The sequence below is a fragment of the Hipposideros armiger genome, unplaced genomic scaffold (genome assembly GCF_001890085.2).
Source record: "Hipposideros armiger isolate ML-2016 unplaced genomic scaffold, ASM189008v1 scaffold_1, whole genome shotgun sequence".
Lineage (NCBI taxonomy): Eukaryota > Metazoa > Chordata > Mammalia > Chiroptera > Hipposideridae > Hipposideros > Hipposideros armiger.
In genome coordinates this window covers 2,294,958-2,317,737 of record NW_017731351.1, presented here as the reverse complement: position 1 = coordinate 2,317,737, position 22,780 = coordinate 2,294,958, and the positions used below count along the sequence as shown (strand labels likewise).

The following is a 22,780-nucleotide window of genomic DNA, read 5'->3' as shown; positions in this document are numbered from 1 at the left end:
CCCCCCCATCCCTGGGTCCTCCGCCCGGCTCTGCTCACCCCGCCTCCCCGGCGCCCCGGGCCCGGGCTTTCCCACCCCGGGCTCCCCCTCCCGGGCGCGCAGGGGCGGCCGCAGTCCCGGCGCCGGGTGAATGCAGCGAGCAAACAAAAAAGCGGGCGATTTAAACGTGCCTTCGAAACCCGTTAGGAATGCGTCGTCACCCGGAGGCCGTTTAGAAAGCAGCTTTGGCTGGCTTTCTAATGTACAGTAAGGAGAAGGCGGGCGCCCCACCTCGCCTCGGCGGGGACAGGGGTCTGTCGCCCTCTGTTTACCCCGGCCAAGAGGGAATTTAACATTTCTTTTTGTAAAGTGATAGCTGCAGTGGAATTACTCAAAACAGTACATTTTCAGGAAATTGGGGGAGAATCAGGTTTCCATTGATGAGAAGGCTTGGGGCTTCTTTCCCAAAGGTTTTTATTAGGTGATCTATTTTTCTTTTTTAGAAAACCCGCTGTGAAACACTAGCTCTCTCGTAGCCCAAGGCTAATACCTTTCAAAGCTAATGAACTAGTTTTAAGATACAGAGGAAATTATTTTCCTGAAAGCTGATTTAGCTAGTGTTTCACCAATGGTTAGGGGTTACTTGCAGTAAGTTGCATTTTGATAAAAATCACTGCTAATCATTAATCATCTCGAGGTGGAAAAGGAAGCCGATGTAACCATACTTAACAAATTATTTGTTGCAGAGTGGGCAGCACATGTTGGAGAGATACTTAGGATATTCTTGTGGGGGACGACCTTCTGGCAAAGAACTGCAACCTAGAATTTTTATTGCCCTTTTATCCCAAATATTTCAGTTTCAGTTAATGTCACTTTGAAATCAGATGACTTTCAGATTGCTTGGTATTTTGCTTATGTTTATATGATCTAGCATTTACATTTCCACATATACAGCTTTTAGCTATTTACTATGTTTCCCCATAGCTCCCTTCATCCTTACACTAGCCAAAGATAAAGGGTGTTACCTGACATGCAGTAGAACTTGAACATGATTCCCATCTTAAGATCATACATAGGCTGCTTTCTAGTAAGAAAAGTTAGGTTCGTTGCCACAGATTTTAACTTTGACCAAGTAGCTAGATGTTTGTTTAAAAGAAAAAAAAAACCCACAGTATTAGTTCCTCCTCCATCACTTGACAGGTTTTTCAACCTACAAACCAGTGTTTTAGTCTTATATTAGGAAGGTTGAAAGAGTAGCTATAAATGGAAATCAGTGAAAAATGATTAGTGTGCCTGAGAGTAAGACAGAAAAAACTCTGGGGTTTAAGGAAATGCCATTATTTTAGAAATGACTATTGCTTAGTTAGCCCAGAGGCTTGGGGAGAAGGATTAATGGTGGGGAGAGTGGCACATAAAAAAACTTGAATACTTGATGGGAATAAAAGCAGATCTCCATGTGTCTCAACTATAGTAGGCACTTCATAAATACTGATTTTTAACTTTAAGGATCCCTTAGTGGCTTAAAGTGTTATTACAGAAGCGATGTTACATGTATATTGTTGAAACTCAGAAAAGGCAGAGAAGCAAATATAATAACATTCCTACCACCCAGAGATCACCTTTGCTTCACTTTCCAGATAATTGTCTATGCATATATGTGCATATTTTAATCAAAATGAGATCATACTGTATATACAGTTCTGTAAGGGGTGTTTTTTTCCTGTTAGCTAGCTTGGTAAGTTTTCATCTCATCTATTACTGGGACATACTCAGATTTCCTCAGTTGGCTGCAAAATACAACAGCAGCTTTGTCTAAAACACTGTCCAGTCCAGGATCATTTGTTACATCTGGTTATTTCCCATAAGTAGATTTTAATCTAGAGTAACTTTCTGACAGAACCTCTAGCATTGGGGAGACAAACCTTTGGAGTTAATCATGACTGGATTTTTTAAACGTTGGAAATCAAAATAGCATTTTCTTTTTAAAAAATTCTTATTGGGGAACAGCCATGATCATTGGTTACACATTGCCCCGATGCTACAATGGCATAGTTAACTTGCCTAAGCAGGGCGCAGCTCACAGCAGCCCATGTGGGGACTGAACCGGCAACCTTGGTGTTATCAACACCACACTCTAACCAACTGAGCTAACCGTTCACTCCCCCGCACCCCCAAATAGCATTTTATTGTAATTTGGAAGTCTTAGATTTGGGGATTCTGTTTGAAAAATAATACTGTAAAGAAATTTGCTTGATGAATATCTCCACAGACTTGTTGGAAAAAGAAGTATCCACTGTTTGTTTCAGTACTGGGTTGGAACAGCAAGCATCAAGTCATCCAATCCTAATCAGATCTCGTCTGTCTATAGGGTTTGTCCGGAGTGAGGAGGAGGGGGATGAGTCTCACAGTTCGGCCTCCTGACTTCCTATTGGTGAAGCTTTTCCCTCCTTTGATATTATGGGAACCTGTTACACCATCACAGTAAATGGTTTGTCAGAATTTGCATTGTAAACTTAGTTTTCCCACAAGGAAAATAAAAGAAACATCCTCTGGAGGAAAATATGACATTTAGCCAATACATCTTGCTTTTAATTTGGATTGGTATTAAAAAGTTTGGCTTGTTGTTCAAATGGTGAGTTATATCAGTGCTAAACTTCTTTCTTCCTCTCCGTTTCCAAGCCTGTAAGTTACAACATTGGCACCGTATTCACCAGTGCCATTTAAAAAAAAAATTCTTTTTTTAAATAAGGGCTGGCTTTGCTTGGAGTTTTTTAGCTTCTTACGTGGTATCAGAAGCCTGATATGTGGTAGGAAATTTAATTGGGAAAGTATTTTAATTCCTGAGACAGTAAGTTGTTTCCTTGAAAGCTGTACTGTTCAGCCTTTTTTCTTCCTTTTCAAGATGTTGCAGCACTTTGTGTGAAATTTATTTAAAATTTGGACAAGTTAATATGTCTATTTTTCTGGTATGTGACATTTCAGAAAGTTGAGACTTGATTGAAGGAGAATCTATTGTCATTTGCATGGTGTACTTATACAAAAATATTGGTCTGATGGTGAGGGTGTAGATTTTGTTTTGCCAACTGGCGGGCTCTGATGGGAGTAAGTTACTCTGCATTCCTAACAAACGCCTTTTTGCCTTTGAGTGAAATTAGCATCGGGTTTATAAGTTTAGCTAGAGTGGAGTGGAGAGAAAATCTAGTCTAAGAGGGTATTGATCCTGACTTTGGCAGTGTAACTGTGGCCTTATCTAGCCTAGACCTTGAATGATTACTGAGGATGTCTTTCCTCACCTGAAAGCAACAAAAAGATTGCCAGAGATGGAGTGGAAAGCTTAGTCACTGGCAAAGGGGCTGTGTATTTCTATTTTGAATCTTTTATATTTGTTTGTTTATTTAAAGATTTAATTGGGGAAGGGAACATTGTGTTTTTCCACGACCCATCCGCTCCAAGTCAAGTTGTTGTCCTTCAGTTTTAGTTGTGGAGGGTGCAAGCTCAGCTCCAAGTCCAGTCACCACTTTCAATCTAGTTTCGGGGGGTGGGGGAGGTGGCACAGCCCACCATCCCATGTGGGAATCGAACCAGTGACGCTGTTGCTCAGATCTTGAGCTCTAACCAACTGGCCCTTAAATCCTTTATTAACTCTAGAGCAGTGGTATGTGATGTGTGCTTAACGTATGTTCAGGGACCAAACTTGGTTACTGTACAGCCAGCCTAGTGGTTACTTTCTGATTTTGGCTCTTTAGATTGAGTCAAGACATAATAAGGTGACTGCGGACAGTTGAAATAAGTTCATTTTTAAAACACTAGGTTCTGTTGGGCTTATTTGTTCAAGGAATTAAACCACAGTTTTATCTTGTTTTGAAAGCACTCACAACTGGCAATAATTTATTTTTAATATTGATTACTTAATGTCTGCACAGGGGATTCTATTTTGAAACTTCATGACAGCTTCTAAGACACTTTCTAAACAATTATTTCAAGTGAAGATTTCAGTGGTGAGGGTCCAACCTGAAGAATAAAATGAGCATTTGTTTCCTGTACCCCTTACTCCAGGGTAAAGAGCAAGCATTGGCTTACGGAGTTGTTGGGGTTTGAGTTGCATGCTTTGCTTTTGTTTAGCCCAAAGTACACTAACATGATTTAAGATTTTTCTTGATTACTCATGGTCAGCTTTATGAGCATCAGCTATTTCAGTGTTGAGATTAATGACGCACCTAAGAAGTGTGGGCAGAGTCCTGGCGGCTCGTAACTTTTTTTAAAGTCAGGGGCACTTTGGAGCTTAAACCTATGGAACCTCTCACCAAGAAAAAGTAAGTGGCCCTGAAACTGGCATGTCATTTCAGAAACTCGCTGGATACTTGTAAATGTACCCTGGATTCCAGTTTGGTGTTTAAATCCTGGTGACTTCTTTTTATGATTTCTGTCTGATCCTTTTATATCACTGTTAACCACGAATTGTAGTTAAAATGCCTGTCTAGAACAGTCATTTTTTTCTGCTTGTTGGTTATTGGTTTGAAAATCAGATAAGAAGCTTGTTTAGAAGTTTTTATAACTTAGTGTGCACTGGCCCCAAGTAGGAGCCTCAGGGGTTTTTCCTTGGAGAAAAATTCATGGGTTTCTAGACAGGCCTTTATTTAAGTTGCTTGGAGCACCCTTTTCCCCACTTCCCCTTTTGATTCTAGTGTGTTCTATTTAAGGACTTCTTAAGACTGAGTGTGTCTGATCTTTAACTTTGTAAGTGTTAAGGTAGTTGTCATTTGCCCAGGACCTGTTAATTCATTCACATTTCATTAAACATGCATAATGCTGGTTTATAAATATCGACCTGCCAGTCTGTTGATGTATAACAGGGATTGGTAAACTTTTTTTGTAAAGGGACAAACAGTAAATAAGTCAATATTATAGGCATTGTGGGCCTGATGGTCTCTGTTACAACTGTTCAGTTCTGCCATTGTAAGTATGAAAGCAGTCGGTGGGCAAAGGTAAATGAATGAACATGGCTTGTTCCAATAAAACTTTATTTACAGATAGTGAAATTTGAATTTTGTGTAGTATCTGTGTGTCATGAAATGTTATTTTGACACTCCCTCCTCCTCCCCCAAAAGCCCTTAAATATGTGAAAACCATTCTTCACTCGGGCCAGACAAAAACAGCTTGTGGACCTCTGATTTTCAGTGAGGCAGCCTTACCTGGTCCCCAGGTCGTTTCTGCTGTGGCTGATTTCCCTTCCTGGTAGCAACCTGAAATAACCATTTGAAATCAGAAGTTCTTTTGATAAATATGGAGGGAATTGGCTAGTCTGAGGGCTTGTGGCTCTTAACTCTTTGGTTCCAAGATCCCCTTTGGGAATATGGTCTGTAACATGTGACCCTGTGTACCTAGGAAGGTACACATAGGTAGTCACACCCTCCAAGGGGGCCAGGCCTGTGGAAGGGAACCTGCTTATAAATGGGTTTCCTGCTGAGGGAGAAACCTTCACTACAAGGAGGTATAGGTGTCACACCAGTCAGAAGTTAGTGTGCTGCTCAGAGGACTCACCCTGTCATGGTGGTGGTCAGAGGGCCACTAGCACAGCTCTTCCGGCCCCACTTGTGTGCTCCACCAGGCAGCATGGCATGCGCCCATCTTCATGTCGGCTTACCAGGAAACCATGTGTCCATCTCCAGGTTAACAGACTGTTGGTCACCGATTTCATCTTAGCTGCCTGCTCCCTGATAGCAGACCGTGCATGTCCTCAATCTTCGAGGTAACTCCTTTCTAAAGCGCAGCAGGCGTCCAGGATGGGAAGCCCAAGGTCCGGGCACCCAGCTGCCCACCCACCTTGGGAACTGACTGGTCTTTGGTTCTTTCGGCAGCTGGCTTTGCCCTAGATGTGTCTGTGCGTCTCTCCTCATGCTGTTTGTTTAACCTCTCCAGAATTCAGTGGACTTGTCTTTAAAATTTAGAAAGTTAGGTTAAATGATCTGAAATGTTCTTGAGCACTGCAGTTAAGACTTTATGGTCTTCTTTGGGGAAGATTTCCTGTAGACACAATCCATGGGGTGAGACTCCTCAACTTGAAACCCAGAGAATACTCTCCAGACCTTGCTACTTGGTTTAAGACCGTTTTGTTTTCTGTGATCATAATAAAAAGACTTGTACATTGCGATGAAATGTTTGTTTTCATATGTAACTCAGATGATGTGTAAATGCAGTTTTTGTGAAGTAGGCCATCTAGGTCTTCTAATATACACATGGGGAGTTTTTTTAACAGTACTTTAAATTTTTTGGTAACTTAACATTGTTAGTGGTAACTGATAGTTTCTGACAACCGGCTATAATCAAGGAGCCAAGTTCTTCAAACAGCTGCATTTCAATCTGTGCACAGTGTAATTGTCATTAGCTGGTTGAGTCTGGTTTCTGCAGAAGCTGCTTTGTATATCCTGTGTAAGAACATCTGGTTTGAGCATTTAAAAATCTTTTAAAATTCCCCTGTAGACACTTCGCATGTATTGACTTATTCTTCCAAGGGTAGAGTAAGGGATTGTAGACGCCTTCCCATCCTTACCCTTACCTTGGTTCATTCAGAAACCATCCGCTGTCAACATCTGGTTCCTCTAACGTGTTATTCTTCAGTGAACTCTGTGTGTGTGTGTGTGTGTGTGTGTGTGTGTGTGTGTGTGTGTGTGTGTTACATAGATTAGAACTCAGTTCGGAGACTCCAATGCAGAATGGAACACAAACTTCTGATTTCAGCGAAATGTTTCAGAAAAAGCTTTATTTTCATATATTCTGAAGAGATTGACCTTTCCTTACTTTCCCCTGGTAAATGGTCAAAAAAAGTATGAAAGGGAAAATAGGGCAAATAGGCTTCATCTGTCATGAATTCTGACTGAGTGGTAGCACTGTGTGTGTTCAGGAGGGTTCTGAAGTCATGTCTGTGCTTGTGGAAAAAAATGACCTAATATGGGTGGAGGAAATGGCGTGTTTGGGAGCCATCTCTGGAACATAGCTTTTTAATTGTTGTTTTTCCCCCCCAAATAGTACTACTCTTGAAATGGATAGGAAGTTGAGTGTTTATTCTTTAAAGGGAGTTTATACCCTAGTTTTCCTGTCTGGGTTAGTTTTTCTGTTCTTGCATATATTTTTAGTGACCTGCTACTGGCATTGGCTGTTCTTATGTTTGAAAACTTTTGCTTTTTAAAATAATGAATGAGTGATAATGGCATTTTACAGCATTGTCCTATTACCTTTTCTAATATTTTTCCCCTCTGTACTATTCCATCAGGTATTCTTTTGAAGCAAGACAGGCCTTTGATGCCCATCTCAGGAAGGAGGTGGAATATAGTTTATTGACGGCTGCTCATTTTAGGCTGGTGCTTGGCATGGGGCCAAGAAGTTGTCCAGGGTCTTCCATATGTGGTGAGGAGCAAGGAAGAAAGATTTTGGATTGTAAATCTGTACTATTATAAGTGTAGTACAGGATCGTGGTAAAAAATGAAAATTTTATAAAAGGTGTAAAAAAGAGAAGTAAAAGTTCCCAATCCATTCTGTCTGGGCTCTGGGCACATTTCTGAGAGAGAAACACTATTAGCCATTATGTTCTTCCAGAAATTTTTTGTGACTGTGCAAGCATTCGTTGTGCAGCCTCTTCCCTCGTCCCTTTTATATATAAGTGGGCCTATATTGCAGGGTTGTTTTGTTTTTCTTTCCTGCAGTTTGCCTGTGTTTTTTTTTCCTAATATGTCTTTGGCACCTTTCCATACCCGAGCATATAGATCTGACAGAAAGGAATTCTGAGTAGATGGAAATAGGGATAGGAGCTCAACATTGGAGCCCGTGGTGACTGGCTGCCGGTATTGTTTGGGTGTGAATTCATTGACTCCCTTGTCAAGGGAAGTTTAAAAAAACAACATTCCGAATATGAATGATTGGAATGTTTTGTTGTAGCTGCTTTTCCGTTTCTGACTCTAATTGAGTCAGCAATTACATGCAGAAAGCTGGGAGGAGTTTAATAGATTATGTTTTAGGGCTCACAAGCACGGATTGGATTATTTATAAATTGGCAAATGGTTGCTGCTTGTGATTCATTTCCACTCAAATTTATAAATTCCTTAAAATCTTGAAAAATGCTTTTATTGACTTTTGAAGTCTGAGTTTAAAAGTAATTTATAAAGAATTTACAGTGAACTAGTGTGATATATAGCACTTAGGCTTTATTAGTGATATTCATAGGAATGCATATTTTAGTTATTTGGTCAGTTCTTACAATCTTTTTTGGGAGAGAGGTGGTTCTTTATTGCTAATATAAGTTCTTTTCAGGTGAATATTTTCAAATGTGATGCCTTTGCAAAGACTTACTTATAGTAGCTTAGGCAGTAATTTTCTTTAAACAAGTTTTGAGGTATGACATTATAAAGGACACATTTTTTAAAATTCCATTTTTGGGGGGAAGTTGATATATTTAGATAAGGTTAAGACTTGAACATTAAGGACCTAAAGCAGTTTGTTCAGTGAAATCAAATCTATGACTTGTTTTTTTGACCAGGCTAAAAACCCTTTGGTTAAAGTAAGAAACCTGGATTTGAATTATAGTCACATTAGTAATTTTAGACTTTCTGTGAGCATATGAATTAAATAAGGTTGACAATTTGAAAACTTTCTACCTAGACAATTAATATTTGCCTTAAAAACTGAGGTATGAAACCAGCTGAGTTTTCCTCCCATTCACTTAGGGACAGGAAGTTACTGTGAAGTACAGGTCATTATATCTAGGTGCTACATTGCATACCCTGTACTCCACAGGGATCAAGAAGGTGACCTACTAAGAAAATGTCAGCCTTTTTTCATGAAGGGATATATGATCAATAACTTAGGAATCATGGTGTTTTAAAACAATACTCAAATTGTGTGAACTTAGCAAACAAAAAGGAGTAGTTCATTACAAGATACTACTTTTTACATAAGACCCCCTTGGTGTCTGAAAATACATTCTTTAACATCCACCTTTTTATATTATACGTTTTCTGAATACATTTTAAAATATAGTACATGTAAGTATTAGTTTATTAACTTTCACAGAGAATGGAAGGACACCAATAAATTTAAAAATAATGTAATGGAAGTTCTTCCAGTTAAAGGTCGATTAGATATTAAAGTGAAAGCCTCTCAAATTCTATAAAGCCAAGTGAGCCTAGGGTCTAGTTTATGCATGGGAATTCAGTTGCCATCCAAAGGTTATTTTAACACGTAGCACTGAGTTAGTTGGTACATAGCAAGTATGTGGAGGTCTTTAATGGAGTATCTTCTAGAACTTCTTGAGAGTGAAATACGTAAGAATGAAAACAGTGGTTGAAATTGATGTTTTGAGGAAGAAACCAGTCTTTCTGCATATGAGCCGTAAGATAACTAAAATCACTAGGGTGTAATTCTTATCACAGCTGTAGAGTTTATGGCCTGATAAATGGTCCCTGTTCCACCACAGAGAGTAATTCTAGTAACTGGACAGTTTTGTTTTCCTCACATGGGTCTCTCAGTTCCCAGGAATAGCATTGCATAAACATCCTCAAATTCTTAATCATCATATTCTTTTGGACAAGCCCTTATCTCCTTGTCCCTGATGTCATTTCTCATTCTTTCTTAGTTATAAGCACATACCAGTCATGCCTCCCTGGGACCACACCCAGGTCACTGAACTTGATCACTTGCAAATAAATTCCTGAGCCACCTTGGGGATGGGTTCCTTCAGCTAATGACTACTCTGAGTGCATGCTGATTTTTGCCCCCCAGTTTCCATATATACATTTCATGGTTTTGAGGTACTGTGCTGTCTCATGTACATACCCCACGTCCCACCATCGTGCGTGAACAGTACTGCTGTGAACCCATAGCAGTGATCACACTGAAGCCACTTAATCTAGTGACTTGCTTACTGCGTCTCCCTGTGGGCCATTACATGTCTTGTTCACCACAAGATGATCTCTGTCATCTTAACTCCATGCAGTTTTAATTGAATTGCTATGTTAGCTAATCCACTGCATTTTTTTAGCCCATGTGACAGAAGAGGTTGAAGGAGAGCGCTCTTCCTGTGATCTAAACAGGGGGATTGGGCAGTGGGTGGGGAGCTGCCCATGCTTCCTGAGGAGATAGGTGCGGGGTTCTCCGAGCTGCCACACAACTGCACATCCCTGGCTGCAGTGGGTAGGTGAGGAGAAAAGGGCAAGGAACAGCGTTAGCAGAGGCTGAGAACATGGAAAGGGGGTGTTACGCAAGAGCAGAGGGCTGGCCCAGCCGAGGCACGCTGGTCATGGGGCTGGTTAGGAGAGAGGCTTGGGCAGAGCTGAAGACCCCAGTGGCAGAAAACCTGTGTTCGGGCTGGACCTGTTTGCAGTGCGGAACAGAGAGGGGGTCACTTAGGGAATATTGATGAGGTCACCTCGTATGGAGGCAACTTGTTGTCACGATTTGGAAGGGGAAAGAAATTGTAGGCGCGGAGAACGGAAGGGTGGTGCTGAAAACAATGTAGGCATCGGTGGTTGAGGCAAACCTGCGGGGGCAGTGAGGAGACATGAAAGGGTCATGCGTGACCGACAGCCTCGGCAATTGATGTAAGGTAAAAAGGGACGTGCACTAGTACAGGAATGAGCAAACGGTAAGATTCTGAGTGAAAAGGCTCTCGGAGCAGTACCCTCGTAGCTTATAAATAAGGACATACGTGTTAACTATTACCGTGCTTCTCCCAGAATGCCTTGCTTCCTCTTCTGGTCTGGACTCTGCTCAGAATCCGTCCCTGGCTGCACCCACCGCTGTCCCCATTGAGCCTTGTGTTGACCTCTGTCAGGCACTAACCCTCCCGAGTCCCTGTGGACCTGTGTGTCTCCTCAGCCACACCAGCAGCTCCCTGAGATCAGGGAAGGCCTCCAGCACCACCTGTTACTGGGTTGTCGGAAAAGTCATGACATATTTTTTTTCTATGTTTTTCGTGGCAAAAATGCGTCATGACTTTTCCAACAACCCAGTAGATTTAGGCATTCAGATGTTTGAGGGATGCATCTTCTTGCTGCTGTCTCTGGAGTGTTTCGAGGAGCCTTTTAGTTGATGATTACTCCTACACCCACATCACGGTCGCCCTCACCCTGAAGAGCCACCCAGGGTAGTGCAGAGGCGGGCCTTGTGCTGTGACGTGGCCTTTACTGCATAGATGCTTGCAGCATCCAACCCCTGCGGTATGTTTCCTAAAGACAATAACAAGGACTTTGATTTTATGATACATGAGTAACCCCAGGTGAGGTAGAGCAGCCTGATGTGCAGGCTGCAGTACCTGGGAGCCACAGAGCTACCCGGCCGGGCTCCCAGAGAAGGGAAGGACAGTGCAGCGTTCTGTTCTCAGCCTCCCTCAGGGTCTCAGGGTGCATGAAAATGGAATTCATTGGAAGTAAAATACTAGTTTTACTCTCAGTTACTTGCATAATTTTGCTTGAGTATTTATGTGTGTTTGGGAACATCATTCCACGTTGGTCAGTGCCTGTCATTTTTCATATAGTGACTGACTGTTGAAGAAAGTGCTTTCTCTGGGAGTTGTGTTTGAGAGCTAGGAGGAATAATCAAAAAGATTCCTTTCCAAAGCCCTTCCTTCTGTTTAGGTAAATTTAAATTGTCCAGATCAATGAAGGCGTAACCAGCATTTGTTTCCTTGTTGTAGCTGGGGAGTGTTTTATGGGCTTTTTCAGACTCACACTTCTCCCATAGTCCCCACACCCGCTCAGAAGGTGGGAACTGCATTCTTCATGTGGTGTCTGGCATCACACTGTTACTTTTAAGGGATTCCTCTTTAGGTAGCACTTCCTATGCTCTTCTTTTTTATTTTTTTTAACCCTCTTGTAACATGGGCTTTGGGAGCTGCAGCTGTTGGCATGAGGACTCTTTTGCTTCCTTTTCTCCTTGCACTGCCTCCTGATGGGTCCAGAGGGGAGCAGGGGTGCCTCCTCTAGAAGGCTGGGGGGACTTTCCCCGTGAGCAGCTGACGTACATGCTGACAGGAAAAGGGAGACAATCATTTCAAGTGGGGACGTCTGGGCCACAGGTGTTTGGGCCATGGAAGTTTTTGACTGGAGTGAGCTTACTCCAGGCTGAGTTGTAGGTAGCTGGGTGTTAGAGTTGTGGCTGAATGGGGCTCTGAGAAGGGGGCTGGGGTGGGTGTTAGGACTGTGACCCTGCCCCACAGTATGAAACCCTAGCCCGTGAGACAGCTCCTGACCCAGATCAGGGCGCACCTCCCGGCTCCGTCTTTGTAAATTCTCTTAATGTTTTTTGAAGAATCAATTGGCAGACAGACACCCACAAACCTTAACTGGGTGAGTGTCTCAAAAAGAAAACATAAAATATTGGAATTATAGATTAGGGGCTTGAATATTCGAATGAATCATACAGGTCTGTTTTGTAGGTGGGAACAGACTGCATCGTATGATGCGTTTTCTGCCTGTTTCGTCTGCTCTTTTACAGGTCCTTTCAGAGTGGAGTGTGGGGTTGTTAATTTCTGTCTTGTTCAAGCACAGTGGTTCTCCGCGTTTTTCTCCACACCATTCCCAGGTGCCCCGGAAACACACTACATTCTAATGCTGTGCTTCCCAGGGAGGGAGGTTGGGTTGTACTTTTCTGAGGTGCTGCATGGAAAAAACCCTTTTCCCTCATTGGGAATCATTGCTCTGCAGGAAGAGCAGGGCCCTAAACATACGGCAGAAGGACCAATAATTCTAGTTTCGGAAAGCTTTGTTGGATTTGTTTAGAGAGTTGTCCTGTGTGACTATAACCTTGAGTTCATGAGTTCAGTGACCGGCCATTCAGCCCCCACTCACTGCACTTTTTCCTAAATGCAGCCTTTCTCTTACCTGGTGGGGCTGCTGGAGGCCAGTTACCACCCGCTCCCTAGTTACACGCTGCTTTCTAAGTCTGCCGGGTTAGGCTGGACTCCTGGAAGGAGCTGGAGTGAGGTGTGGGGAAACTGGGTTTGGATGAGAAGCTCCCTGCCCTCAGCGTGACCTTGGGCAAGTCGCGCTGAAAACCTTTTTTGGCTTCAGTTTCCTAATGAGTAAAGAAGGGGGGGTCCGCCTCAGAATTACATGGTCCCTGTGGCCCCTTCCTGTTCTACCCTTAAATTGCTGAGGGGTTGGAGATGGCTCCAGGAGGCCTTTGCAATCCTGTTACCCCGTTTGTTGTGTTCCTAGAATCTGGGTTATTCGGCTTTTAGGGCTATTTCAGTAAGATTTGCCTGAGAAGCATAATCGCATCTGGTGCAGTGTAAATGTCCGCACCTCCATGCCCCTGCCCAGCACAGAACAGGAGCCTGTCGGTCAGGAAGCCCCGTTTGCCCCCGGGCTTTGCCTGCCCTGCTGGCTGCCTGTCAGCCCAAGAGACTCCTGGAGTAGTTGTCCTGATACTGTCACAGGCATGAGAGGACCTGGAGCCTCTGGGAGACCTACTGATACGCGACTGCTCTGCCCCTCCCCCTTGTTTTTGAACCTGTTCTGTTAATGATTGCACCTAATTATGTATCTTTGGGCTTTTCAGTGTTTACCGTTCCAGTGCTACTTGAAACCGATTGTTTGCTTTTGTATGCTGTAAATCCTGGGCTGCCATCTGAAGCACAACTTGATGATAGTGTATTATCATCCCAGGTTAAGTGCTGTCTCATTGCTTTGCAGGCTGCCTGCTGTTTCCCGGGGAGATCATGAAACGAGGTCGCCTTCCCAGCAGCAGTGAGGACTCTGACGACAACGGCAGTAAGTCCTGCTTTCTTGTCCTTGGAGCCGGCCGGGGTTTGGGTCCGTGCAGGAACATGATGGTTGAACATAAGCCTTTCAGCAGCCGAGGCTCTTCGCATGTCAGGCAGGTGGGAGAATGGCAGGTTGGAGAAACACATCCGCATGCGATACTGCGGGTCTGTAACCAGACCTCTCGGGGCAAGGCTGGCTGCGGGTAGGCATTCCTCAGGCTTCTTGTTTGTTATCCAGGAATGAATAACCCGGCTCCAGGAGGCTCCAGGAGGCACTGGCGTCTGTTTTTCCTAAACATTATTACAGCACTTCACAGTTGCTCTTTATGAAAAGGGACTTAATCGAAGCCGGTTAATGATTAACTTAGTTAAACACAAGGCAGAGGGGTTTGAGGGCTGCCCAATGTGCGGTGAAAACATCCGGTGCAGGGTTTTAGCAAGTGGCCAGCCAGCGCACGCTCTTCACTGGATTTTACCGTGACTGGATTTAATACGACCACCGCCTGCACCTCTGCTCTCTGGCGTCCTCCTGTTTCACAGTGCAGCTGAGAACCAGAAGTTAGCTGGCTTCCAGGCAGTCCAAATCAATGTCACACCGCATCTGTGTGTTGAGAAGCTAACAGCCTACTCGGAGAGCTCCCCTCAGATAACAAGGACATTTTGTGCCTAGCATGGTGCCTGAGCTCCAGCCCATTAGCTGGTGTTTTACATTACAGGTTAAACTCGGGAAACCTTGAAAGAAGGCTTTTTCTACTATGTGATGGCAAAGGTATCAGGCCTGCTTTCAAGGAACTCTGTCTTAGATCTGTGTAAGCTCCAGCTCTGATAGACAGCCTCAGCAGTGATGGAGATGGCTTTGCCCTGTGCCGACAGATGTACACATGGTGCCAAAAAAATGTATACACATTTTAAGAAAGGAAAAAACTGTATTAAAATTGTAATACTCAATATATACCAATAACAGAAGATCAAAAGATGAATACAAGTCACGTTTGACTTCTGCAATTACAAGAGGTGCTCAAAGTGGTTACCATCAGTGTCCAGACACTTCTGATTGCGGCGAACTACTGCTTGAGCAACGTTGACTAAAATGTCCACTTGTGTACATATTTTTTTACCCCCCCGCCATATGTAGGCACAGATTCACAGGAGTGGAGGGCCAGGGGAGCGAGTCCAGGGAGGAGATGGAAGTTGTGCAGGCCCCAAGGGATGAAAGAGTGTTTAGGCGAGCAGGGTGTGTTAGCTTCCTGGTCTCCAGGTTTTCAGCAGATTAAAAGCTGTAAATTAAGAAGCAGGGCTTTGCTGTCGCGGGTGCCCACACTGATAGATGAAATCAGAACTCATACACGGTGTTTTGGTTGCAGCTTTGGGTTCAGGCATGGAGCAGTGGGAAGTAGAATCGGTGGCTGTGGGAGGGGTGTCGGGTGTTAGGGGTACGGGTGAAGGTAGCTGTGACCAGGTGGGGAAGAGGCTGGGATGGAGGAGCTGAGGGAATTTGAGGGCAGACAGTGGGGTGGCTGTTTGGCACAGGGAGGAGTGAACTGGCAGTGGGAGGGGAGGCGGGAGTTCAGGCTCCAGAGAGGAGGGTCTTTTATTTCAGGGAGAGTCAGTGAGGGTCTTGTGCCCACGTGCAGGGGTTAAAACCGTCAGAGCCTTCAGGATGCCTCCTGAACTTCTTGGCACCTGTCATTTCACGGCCCTTGCTACCTGTTTTCTCTAATATTTGCTTAGGTTTTTTACTCCTTAAGTCAAAAGCGTGCTTAAGTAATTCTTTTCTGCCCCCTGTGGTGCCTATCGGAGTGTCCTCAGGAGTTATAAGTACCCAACAAATGTCTGCTGCTTGCTTAAGTACACGATTTTGTCATGCAGCAATTAAAAAAAACATCTTGCTCTTCAAGCTCAGAATTAATGAGAAGAAAGTTTTGTGAATTGCCTCTGCCTACTAATAGTGCCCAGTAGGAGGCTGAGTCCTGTGCGAGTGTTGTTTTGGCGTCTAGCTATAGGTCATGCTCACTGTTCCGATCACTGCTTCAGTTCCTCCTGGGGGGCTAGGTGAGAAAAGGTTCTGTTCTCAAACTTAGGGCCTTCCCCTTTCTGGACTAGAGCTGCCCAACAGGGTGGAAATGTTCTAATTGAGTGTAATTGAGGAACTGAATTTTTAAATTTTATTTAATTTTCATTAATTAAAATTTAAATTTAAAAAGCCACATGTGGTTAGTGACGACCATACTGGATAGTGCATTTCTGGCCCGGGGCCCAGTCTTGCCCTCCTCAGCTGCCCAGAGGCTCCTAAAAGCCCCACAGGCTCCTGTATTAGTCAGCTCAGGCCGCCCCAACACACACCGCAGACTGGTGGTTTAAACAAGATACTTATTTTTCTCACAGCTCTGGGGCCTGGAAGGAAGTTCAAGATCCAGGTGTAGGCAGGTTTCCTTTTTTTTTTTTGAAGCCCTTCTCCTTGGCTTGCAGATGGCCACCTTCTTGCCATGTCCTCACATGGCATTTCTTCTGTGCATGTGCTGCCCTGATTCTCTTCTATAAGGACATCAGTGAAATTGGATTAGGGTCCACCCAAATGACCTTATTGAACTTAATCACCTCTTTAAAGGCTCTATCTCCAAATAAGTCACATCTGGAGGCACTGGGATCTGGCTTCAACATGAATTTTGGGGGATACAGTTGAGTCCATAGTGGCCCTAGAAGAGCAAATGCTTCATCTAAACACGCATCCCCCCCCCTTCCCCCGCCCAAACTCTGGTTAGAAAGGAAGAAAAGAGCACCCGAAGTTCCATCAGAAGCATGTCTAGCACCTTATTGGTGACGGCCATTTTCTTCCTCCTAATGCACTCATGTCCATGTGGGGGGCGGAGAAGTAAGGTAAATATTTATAGGGTACTGAGGGGTTAACCCAAAGGGACCGCAAAGAGACCACAAAGCTGGGTTCTCTCCTAGCCCAGGCTAGACCCAGATATCCGATGGTGCTGGTAGACGCCGCGGTGACAGTTGGCAGTAGACGGTGGGCAGGCCATTGTCTGTCACGCAGCTGGTTCAGTGTAAAGCACGTGTGATACTTATGGCCGTGCTGTTCATCCAGGCCTAATGATTGAGTAATTATGGTGGATGATGACAGTGGTAAGAGCCTTGGAATGCCAAGCCTTATACAATGCACACATATCCACGCCTTTCCACCTTCGCTGAGGGCAGCTGCTTCCCCTCGTAGGCCTCTGCTACCAGCCGGCCTGTTTGCATCGCAGGCCCATGGGGTGAGTGGGGCACCTTCTGCCCTGAAGTCAGGCCCCCAAGAGCTGAGCCGGTCCTCAGCCGGGTCTAGGCACCAGCGGCTGCTCCCCAGCGCCTCCAGCCTGCAACCCTGACAGGATTTTGGCAGCTGCTTCTGGCTCCATGCAGAGCATGTCCAAGTGGAGGAGAGGCAGCTGCGACGTCACCGTGGGGCCACTGCCGAAGCCATGCCTGGGCCCGGCCGGCCTGCAGGGCTGAGCCCTTTGCTTTGTTTCCTGGCCTGGTCCAGGGTGCACTGGTGTGGTCTTTACAGTTGGGGGCGGATGAGCATTTTCCGTGCCAGTGCAAGCCCTCATCCAGTGGCAGGCGTAGCTGTTGACGCCTTGTCCAGGTGTCCCGGAGGGCCAGCCCTGCAGTTGGATGGAGTAGCGCTGGGTGTTTGCAGGCCGCGTCTGTCATTGCTGGGCTCCTGGGACTTGGTGGCCCGGCCCATCTCTGAAGCGACACATTGTGCCCGATGCCTGGGGGTGGCCAGAGAAGCAAGCCCTTCACTTCCTGCCTCCCTGCCCAGGACTCTGTCCCTAGGGGTTTCCGCACATGTGGGAATGGGGTCCACCAGCTATTTTCAGTATTTGCAAAACCTAAAGGAGATTAAATTTTATCTTGAATAGTGCTCCAGAGGCTTATTAAAAAACATCATGTCCTTGCTTTTGGCAGGAATTATATATCATAGGTTATCTCAGACCAATTAACAGCTCTGATTAGCATTCTTGTATGTTTTTTTCTGTAGAAGTAAGACAAGCATTAAATAGTACGTAATGAATACTGGTCATTTGGCAATTTTTTTCAAAACATGGGAGCTTTAGCCAGGATAAGGGACCGTGTGTAAATGGTGTTTGGTTTTTTGGTGGTTTTGAAATGTGGCGACTCTTAAAGACCCAGAGGGAAATCGGCTCCTGTACTTTCCTCAGAGACAGAAAAGTGCCCTGCTACTTCCGGTTTTCCTAGAGTTGTGAAGCAGGGCCCCCTTTTCCTGCCAAATGTCTTACTTTCAGGGCTGTGTGGACCCCCTTCCAGGCGAAACTGGAGGGTGTGGCTCTGAGGGTCTGGAGCCAGGCACCTGGCGGGGGGCCCCTGCTCCCCGGGTGTTCACACCTATCCCGGCCCTGACACACTTCTGTCTCCCCCAGTTCTCCAGCCGAGCTTGGCTCCACCTCCTGTCATAGCGAATGGGCAGGAAAGAGCTGAGTCAAACTCAAACCTACTAATTTGGCCCCCGATAATGCAGGTCAATGGGTGGCACCCACGAAGCTATGTGGGCACTTTTGTTTTCTCGGGCTCTCCCCAGCTTACAGAATAATAATGAAGAGAGACTGATATTTTTAGTGGCTGACACACACTTTCTGCCTACACCCCCTTCGCGTCTCACTGCATGTAGTGGATTCCCTTCTTTTTCTTTTAATAACTTGTCTTCATTTTCTTATGTTTGGCTGGCTATGCTTAGCTACCTCCATGCAAGTCTTTGGTGGTTTCTCTTTTGCTTAAGAGTGAATTCTGCCTCAGTTCTGTTCCTGTTTGTGCCTCTAATTGGCTCCTTGTTGCATCTGGTGACACACCAAGGAGTTGCGTAGGAATCCTTGAAATGTGGGGATTTGGGCCCCCGTACTGCAGCTTGCGTACGGTACCCATGTCTCCTCAAGGTGCCCTGGCGGCTCGGCCCCGTGTCAAACCCGACCTGTGCCTTGGCTTTGACACTGGTGAGCAGAGTACCACCTTCGGCTTGAGGAGCAACAACAAGGCCTCGCTGTGTGTGGCCCTTGGACTTGGACCTCAGCAGGAGTGCTGTGTGACAGACATATTTGTGTGTCAGCTGGTGGGAGGTCCCGGTGTATTTAAGTCGAATCCTTGCTAGGCCAGTTCTTTGAATGCGCGTGTTGTGCTTTTGTAGTTTTGAAGGTGGAAGTGAGTTGGAGCACAAAGCTGAGCTCTGCTGGGATATAGCCATGGGAGGTGTAGGTCCAGCCCCCGATAGAAATGTGCTTGTGGCTCATCTGCCATCATGCAGTTAAAGCCAAGTAGCCACTCACTACGTTACGTTTGCTGACTTTCGGGTGGGAATGTCCACGGCACTGCTTGACTTGCGCAGGGCCTGCCTGGTCTTGAAGTAACCCTAGTGGGCATGTCTCAGGCCTGCACTGTCACCGTGACACCGGCTGGCCTGCTGGATGGACTGTGCTTCCTGGTCCTAAGCGTCTTACTTTGTTAAGCTGGTTTAACACGATGGGAGACACCTGCATATTATTTTTTATTGTGTAAAAACGTGGCCTGAGACACAGGAGATGTGCCACTTGGTCAGTGGTGAGGTTCTTTCGTTGTTTGCTTTTTGTGGTGGTGTGAACTCGAGTTCCAGGCTGTCTAATTTCTGAACCTTTCGTGTGCTGTGCAATCTGGGAGCTTAAGACACTCGAATTAAATGTGGGAGTTATGTGCAATAGGTATTAGGTTTACTCTTGAGGTTTTTCCTTATTTTAGATGTAGGGCAAGACCATGGCTATTTTTAATGTTTCAAAGGAGCGTGTTCGAGATACCTGCATCATGGACCCGGAAACCAGGGTTTGGAATGCCGCGCACACGCAGGGCCCGTGTTCACAGGGCTGCTGTCTGCGAGCCCTTTATACCTCTTATCGGAAGCTGGAGATATTAAAGCAAAACACGACATTCTTTTCTATTTATTCTTTTCAGTGCTTAATATGGTATTGTTATTACTCAAACAACATACAAGTCGAGAATTTTTAAAGTTGCCTAAATTTGTCACTAGGGTGAACTTAATTTTAGCTAATAATATCTTGTGTGTGAGCAATAAAATAATTATAGACATTATTACCAAATGAGAGTTCCCAACTCCTCTCCTGGACACAAAAAGAAAATAAAACAAAATTTTACTTGTCACATTCTTAATTTAGTTTGTCATTACATGTTAGCATTCTAAAAACAAAATGCAGCACCAACCCAGCGTAATCTCAGCATATTGTAAGAGCTCACCAGTTGCTGTTTTTTCCCCCCACCCAGCATACTTCGAAGAAAGTGTTCTATAGCATAGCTTTTTTGTTGGTTTTTAATTTTATTAAAAAGGACTGCAGATTATTTTTGTTGGGATAATATTCTGGGAGCTCCTTGACCGTCTGGGAAGCGCCCGGAGGTAATGGCTGTGGGGAGGACACTTGCCTTTGTGGACTTCTGGGACTGTTTCTGAGCTGGGGGTGCGCTCTAACAGGAGGCCCCTCCTGTCTGTCTGTACACGTGCTGTTGCTTTCTTTTCCGTGAGCTCAGCGTCCTGTCTTCTGGTAGGTCAAGCAGGAGTGCGTCCTTGGTACCTGCCTCCTTCAGTTCTTGACGTACAATGATGGTTTTCGTTGACTGACTGTCTGTCCCGAACAAACGCACTATATTTTTGTCTACTTTTCAAAAAAAGTTTTATTGAGACTCCACTGTGTGCACAACACTGTATGTTGCCAATAGTCATCTGTGTCTGGGACTAACGGCTCTTGACATGCTTTTTGATGTGAGCAAGTAAATGAGAAAGAAGGGGCACCAGCAACAGACGCCTGCTGCTGGCCGTGGAAGGGTCCTCCAGTTTCCGCCCCACGTTCTCACCTGGTTCAGCAGCAAAGTCCAGGTTTTGTACAAACCACCTGTGTCAAGTAAAACGGAGCGTTTTTCTTTATTGTTAGTGGTAATAGAAAATCATCAATTATTTTATGCACACATTTAAAGCGTATACTGTAAAGCTTATACGGTTTGTCGTGTTTCCACCTATGAAATCAGAAAACTCGAGATAACTTCCCTCCCACCATTCCCTAGTCCACAGCTGATCTTTTTTCTGTCACTGTAGATTAGTTTATACTTTCCAGGGTTTTATGTAAGTGGAATAGTACAATATGTACTCTTTTTGTCTGGCTTCCTCAGTCCACGGAATTATTCCAGCATTCGTCCACATTGCACGTCGCGTGCTGATGGCTCCTTCTGTCTTGTTGCTGGGTAGGGCAGTACTCGCTGTGTGGATGTGCCACAGTTTGTTTATTCAGTCTGTTGGCTCATGTTTGGGTTGTTTCTGGTTTTTGGCTTTTATAATTAAGCTAAGAACATTTCTTATGTCAGTGATAATTTCAACTTAGCTTTTTCCCCAGTCTCCCTTTCTGCAAGTGACTTTAATAGGATTAATTTTTACGTCTCTTCCTCCTTTTGCATTAAATCACAAGGAAGAGGAACAGACTGTTTCTGAGTGGACCAGTAATCCTCTTGGGTAATACTATCAGAGACCAAGTTCGTAGCATCTTTGGATCGCTGTTTTTAAAAGCTGATGCGGTGCAGACACCCACTTTTCAACAATCCAAAAACAGTCCTAGTACAAGTTTCTAAGTGATTGTCCCGCCTTGGGTTGTTTCCCATACCAGCAAAGCTGCAAGCTTCCTGGGAACCTTGGGAACTACCCTAGAGGGAAGCTGACAGATCCCCAAGAAAAGGCAAGAAGGCCCCCAAAACCAAGAATGAACAAATGTATGGTTTCTGCTTTAGCTCTGAAAGTACCTGCCTGTAAGGACTCACCTCCCTCTGCCCTTTGTTAGATTTTAAAGAATAGCGATTGAACGATTCTTTCGAAGTTTGTAGGTTTGCTCCTTACCGTTTATTACCCTTCCCACAGTGTTTCAGAAGAAAGGACCAACCATGCCTTTCTGCCCTGTACCTTTCCCCTCCTGGGCCCCTGGGCACTAAGCTCGAATTGCTGAGCTCTTCCCGTCTCTCCTCTCAGCCTGATGGCGGGCCGGAGGGTGCCCTGTCTAAAGACAGGAGGGACCCGGGGCCCTTCTCTCCAGGCCCCTAACTTGGCTCTTTCTCCCGTGATGGCCAGATTGAGAACCTCTGTAAGTTGGACTCTCCTCAGTGTGCGCAGAATCTTCCTTTCAATGTGGGAGGGAAACATTCTTGTTCGTTTGGCGTCTATAAAGAGACATGCTTATTATGTTTTAAAGAAGACTTTTCTAAAATATTTACCGAGCACTACATGGGGCCACCTAGGAACTCTTATTCTGCTCTCCTATCCGCAGTCAGCTAGCTGACCCCAGTAACAGGCCTCAGAACTGGTGACCGCGGGTGTTGCCGGCTTTCCTCTGCCACAGGGAAGCCTGGTGATCCCCTTTAGTCTCGGTCATTGCAGATCTGATGCTAGGCTTACCTGCAGATTGTATTTCTTAATGTCCTCAAGGTCTTCAGGGCACTTTGATTCTGTGTCCCTTATCCCTGGAATCTGTAGAGATAAGAGCTTCCTGTTTGAGTGACAAGTGATTTTACTGATAGAATGACAGGTCCCTCAACTTTTGGCTTTTTTGGGGGGTGGGAGCACAGTATGTGTTGAGGGTGGAGGTGAGGGGTGTTAGGGAGTTAGACCCATGCTGCCTGCAGGACCGGCTTAGATTTCTGGCTGCATGGGCGTGGGGAAGGGCTGGGGTCCGAGGGGTTGGGCGTGAACTGATATGGCCCGTCCATTGATTGGATGTGTCCTGAGTGAGGAGAGTCTAGGATGATGCTTAGATTTCTGACGTCAAGTAGAGATGGTGGTGATACTCATCAAAGTAGGAATAGAGGAGGAGGAACAGTTTTGGGTAAGATGTTGAGCCCAGTTTTTGTGGAGTTGACAGCTCCCAGGAGCTCTTGGGCCCTTGTCTCATCTGAAGGTCAACATGGATGTGGGGAGGGAGAGGGAGGTCGTTGTGGAATGCAGGACTGACCATCCCCATGGGCGGGTGGTGG

At 45.1% G+C, this 22,780-nt stretch overlaps 1 protein-coding gene across 8 annotated transcripts in view; it reads left to right on the top strand.

Annotated features, from left to right (window-relative positions):
* Positions 1 to 22,780, top strand: part of JADE1 (jade family PHD finger 1) — a 54,886-nt gene that overhangs the window by 2,833 nt on the left and 29,273 nt on the right. For all 8 annotated transcript variants that reach the window (XM_019662929.1, XM_019663173.1, XM_019663088.1 and 5 more), the window contains exon 2: positions 13,662 to 13,739. In XM_019662929.1, coding sequence (XP_019518474.1) covers positions 13,688 to 13,739 — 52 coding nt within the window. In that variant the 5' untranslated portion in view covers positions 13,662 to 13,687. The remainder of the gene's footprint in view (positions 1 to 13,661; positions 13,740 to 22,780) is intronic.